Source organism: Aplysia californica, unplaced genomic scaffold (genome assembly GCF_000002075.1).
Source record: "Aplysia californica isolate F4 #8 unplaced genomic scaffold, AplCal3.0 scaffold01111, whole genome shotgun sequence".
NCBI classification, from domain to species: Eukaryota; Metazoa; Mollusca; class Gastropoda; order Aplysiida; family Aplysiidae; genus Aplysia; species Aplysia californica.
Genome location: NW_004798381.1, coordinates 182,051 through 187,062, shown reverse-complemented (window position 1 = coordinate 187,062; position 5,012 = coordinate 182,051). Strand labels below are relative to the sequence as shown.

Below are 5,012 nucleotides of genomic sequence, written 5' to 3'. Positions count from 1 at the left end.
AGCTATAAGACTATAAGAAAGCCAAATAGGCTCTGATCGCCATGTTTTTTAAACAGGTCAGTTGTAAAAGTTGTGAATTCACACGCCCATTCACGATTTTTGTTACTTTCAAGAGTACTTTTCATTGCAGTACAGTGATCCGTGCTTTGGTAAATGTGTTAATAAGACGCAATATTACTCGTGAAAAGAATTAATTAACTTAGAAGATGATAAGTGGCTCTTTTCAAGCAAGAGTCCCGACATTTTTGCGATCAGTTTTGATTTTTCTTTCATTACAAGACGCCTCAACTTAGAGAAGCTAACGGCAAGTTTCGCAGCCGCCTAGTTCAAGGCGGAAAATCTGCCCAAGAAGCAGCAAGACGACTAAAATACAGTACGTGCATTGAAACTCGACGCATCCAAAAATTTTAGCACACTTGCAATGTCCAGGATGGTCAAAGAATAGGACAGCCTCGAGTGACCAGCCCTTTTCAGGACAGCTAGATTTTACTGTCACATTTGTGGAATCGTTTCCTTCTGGCCAAAGTAACACCTCAAGGAATGCAAGGAGTGCGTGAACATGTTTCTTCCATTTATGGGAGGCGCCGAGTAAATAGTCCAGAACTTAGAGCAAGAACGCCTTATTTAGAACTGTATTACCTGTCCTGGGCAACAACGTCATTGCGCACCGGACAGGTCCATAAGTGCTCAGTTCCTCTCAACACCAAAGACCGCAAGGTATCCATACGGATTGTTCCAGTGGCTGTCTGATTATGGCGACGTCTTTCCTTTCCAGATAACCGTTCCTTTCTTCCTTCTCCCCTCTCTATCCCCATTTCCCGCATCCCGGACAATGTTCCCATGCCGGGAATCGAACCCAGGCCGCCTGGGTGAAAACCAGGAATCCTAACCACTAAAATGTGAGCTAAAGAAACATGATATTCTTTTATAATTTGTAATAGTGATCCTGCTTCCCATTTATTACAAAACAGGGAAACTTAAACACATACTGTTTTCTGGCATCATTATGAACATTGAGTTTCAACCGAATACAATTTCAACTGCCAGGCGAATGCATCAAATTGCTCAATAGCGGGTATGGCTACCATTAGCTAAGATAACTGCAGCGTATTTCCGTTACATGGAAGCCACTAGATTGTTGGTAACCAGTAACAGGATCTGCCTCCCTATCTCATAGAAGGCCATTTCCAGTTTCGGCACGGTTCTCGGCCTTAGTTATTCCCCCTCGATACGCTGGACGTGGCCATCTAGATCAGCGCTTGCCAACCTAGTCGTTCTGGTGGGCGCTGGTTAATTTGGTGGACGGTGAAGATAACCCGGGTAGTGAAACATATTATGTAATGCCCCGATTGGAAAACCAGTTTGGTGTGCCGTATCAAAATTCTATCCTCTTAAACTTAAAGGGGCAAAAGTGGGTGCTAGCTATAAAAAGCACTGTTTAAAAACAACAACAAGAAACCCCTTAAAACAAACAAACAAAACAAGCATGTAGACACAAAACAAACCTGCCCCACCCAGAGAGAAAAGAGCGCGGGACTCACCTCTGTAGTTGCACTGGCACGGGTCGTGTTTGTTGAGGTAGTTTTCCAAGGTGTCCCACCCTCCTCCGACTCGGACCATCACGTGGTTTCGAAGAATCTGAAAGATAACAATTATTATAAATTATACATGATAAACGGCATTTGCATTCCCTCCTATCAGCAAGCTCTATGCGCTTTAAACCTATACTATTACCCCAGTAGACCTTGGAACCCTCAGAAACATTCTCGGACTTCTGGGAAGCAGCTGGTTAAGGCCACACGCTATTTTATGGCATCAAAATCTAATTTAACTAGTTATTTTTACTTGTTTTTCTCATTTTCTCAATGCATTACCTGTAAGGATAAAAAATGTTCTGTTTTATGAATCATTATCAGTTTCATAGTCATGAAAATATCAAACTGGAGCGAAACCAGGCTACCTAAAGGACCTTTTTCAAAAGCCAAAAACTAAATAATTATCCATGTTCTAAGAAATAGTTACACATTTGTAATTCGTACTCTACCTATTTTTGAATTTGTACGAATAACAGCAAACAACCTAGCCACCAGACCACTGACTCCACTAAGCGACAGCATCGGAGTAGGATCGCACGATCACTTCCACACTACATGGATAGAATTAGACCTAGAAGATAGCAATAATTCGCAGGGGAAGGAACGAAAGGTGCGCAAGATTTATGTTGTGACACACTGAGTCCAACTGTTTAATAACGTGCCACTTTTATTTTTGCGACAATTGGATATTTGAATGTTCCTTTTAAGGTAGGCCCTACCTCTAAAAACAAAGAAGTAAAGATATTTTTAAAAAGTTTTTTACCATCTAGCACAAGGCTATTGTCAAAATAACCATCGATGTGTATTCTTCTTTCGAGGGTGTATCTATACAACTCTTCATATCTTGTAATTAAATTCCTGCAAGTGGTTGAATGATGCATATTATTATAATGTGGTATGAACATTTGGTCAGCTATACTTTTCTTTTCATATTGAATTTTTATTTATACCTGCATGTGTTATTTTGGTCCTGTACAGCCAACAAAAATCTCCCTCTGGGATAAAAAAGTATAATCTTATCTTATCCTATCTTATCTTATTAAGAAACTATAGGTCACAATTTACAGTTTTCTTTGGGTGTTTTTGGTTCGTTTTGTTGTTGTTGTTGTTGTTGTTTTTAAAAATACAAATGCTTACTATTTGGGGGGTTTTCCCATTTTTTCTTCCAGCTTTAATTCGTAAACCTCATTTTAAAACTAAAATAATAATCTAGTAACAGTAATAAATTCTATAATTTTTTTTGCTTTTTCCTCCACAGCCTTCACAAATTCATGCTCTCTCTGATCGTTCGGGAATTAAGACAAAGAAAAAGAAACACAGAGGCCAGTTTGTTCCGGTCGAAAGTAACACCATTTTCTGTGCAGGTGTTATAGTCAAACAGAGGGACAAGCAGAACAAAGGGCAAGTAAAGAAATAGTGACTGTTGATTAAATTGAATAACACAAACTTATGAAATGAGTAGCTAAATATAACTTGTTCACTTTCGCCTGACCGCGGTTAAAAGAGGACAAAATGAAATAGCTCCGTTTAATTTTCTCAGATCTTTGCATACGGGTCTAAAAGTTGGATGACTAACAGATTCTAAAAGCCCATTCATAAAGGTCACTGCAAACTAAGGTTCCGACACGTTCTCTATTGCTAGCTTAAAGCGGATAAAAAAATAATAGGGGATTTACAGCATACAATTAAAACATTAAAAAGTGGACCCATTTTCGAGACTCACGATGAACCCGTGAAGAGGGCGGGTTCGCTGTCTCTAAATGAGCAGTTTGTGGGCAAGATTACTGTAATGTACCTCTGTCAGGTCTTTTGAGTTGAGTGAAAAAATGTGGGGAGTTCTGGGGCCTTGTCGAGTCCGGAGACAGTTTGGTTGTCTGTGCGCGCTGTGTCAGTTTGGTATGTAACACAGGAGATTTGAGCAACAGTTGCGTTGCCGGAAAGTTGTGACAAAAACCCGAGTTGCCTGTGTGCGCGGTGCTTATCTATTTCATTGTTTACATTTGGGTGAGAAAAGTTGCGCAACTAAATTTACCCTGTGCGAGCCTAGCCTTACGGTAAGTCATTTATTTTAATGATCCTGTGTGAGCATTGAGAGCGTAGTTTTTAATATAGGGCCTAATGGGAATTTTTCATTACTGGATCAAGATTTTGTGAATTAAATATTTTTGTTTGGTCGCTGGCCTGCCATGTTAAGTTTCGTGGGCATTGGTAAAATCAATAAATGAACTAGTATCTTTTTAACGTAGACAGGCAAAAGTGAAAATGATAATAATATAAATATTATATTATAAATGATGTTTTTCTCATATTTACCCGAACAAAAATAAGACTGCGGGAATCCCCAATCTTGTACTTTCCCTCTCCGACCTTGATCATGGGGAACTGTACGGGGCACGTGCATCGGCCGATGAGGTCCCGAACCTGTGATGGAAAGAAGTTATCTTTACAAATATTATCTATAGAAGAATCCAGTTTCTATTTGTAAAGTACAGCTAATAAATTAAAAACGAAATAAACTGAGAAACAAGTTAGTCGTCGAAATAATAAGACAATAAACATTATTGAAACAACAACAATAACCACCACAACAAAAACAAAAATAGAGGGCTCTCGTGGCCTTAGAGGTAAAGGCGTTCGCATCTCATTCAATAGGTTAAGGGTTCAAATCCGGACAGCGACGAAACATTTTCTCCTCTAAAACTGTTCTCCTTTCGCATCCTCTCCTGCTCTCTAACAATGTTCTGCCGTCTGCTTTCGTCTCCACTTTCTGCCCCCACCCCCTCACCTCCTGTGCCCCCTCCTCGGGGCTCCTGACTCTTCTTCAGCCTATCTATTGCTACTCCTAGGCTCCTTCTTACTGCTGTCTTTCAGCCACACTCCTGATCTATGGTAGGTAAGATCTACACCTAGCCTTCTCGGACAAGGGTGCAAATTCTCGGAGGTAACATGTGCAAGTTACGCACGTTAAAGATCCCTTGGTGGTTCAAAATCGATATGAGTAGGCTTCGGCCGCCACCCGGGCAAAATGCTAAATTTCCTACTAACTGAAAATGTTTGGTGTGTCCAACGCGCTCATATGACCTTGTGCAGTTGCGAACGCCGTAAAACACTTACAAAAACAAAACAAAACAAAACAACAAGAACACCAATCATAATGATTATGAGACTACAACAACTTCTGCTGACCGAGCAGAGTTATTTCGTTTGGACTTGGCATCATAACACAAACGGGGAGGTAATCGTGCTTTTCCCCAAATAAAAAGATTCCAAGAGTTACCTCCATAGATTATTTTTCAGAACAGACTCTCCCCCTTCCTGTCTCTGTTATTGCCCGATCCCCTGCCCCGTTATCTTTTTATCTTTTAAATTCAAGGACAACACAAAATGGCCGTGTGAATTTTTTTTTCTAATTACCCC

The 5,012-nt window shown here is 40.2% G+C and overlaps 1 protein-coding gene across 3 annotated transcripts in view; it reads right to left on the bottom strand.

Annotated features, from left to right (window-relative positions):
- Positions 1 to 1,541: 1,541 nt before the first annotated feature.
- LOC101849509 (GAS2-like protein 2) overlaps positions 1,542 to 5,012 on the bottom strand; it is a gene marked incomplete at its 3' end in the record, with an annotated part of 48,336 nt that continues 44,865 nt past the window's right edge. For all 3 annotated transcript variants that reach the window (XM_035973296.1, XM_013090023.2, XM_035973297.1), the window contains 2 exon segments: positions 1,542 to 1,638; positions 3,909 to 4,016. In XM_035973296.1, coding sequence (XP_035829189.1) covers positions 1,542 to 1,638; positions 3,909 to 4,016 — 205 coding nt within the window.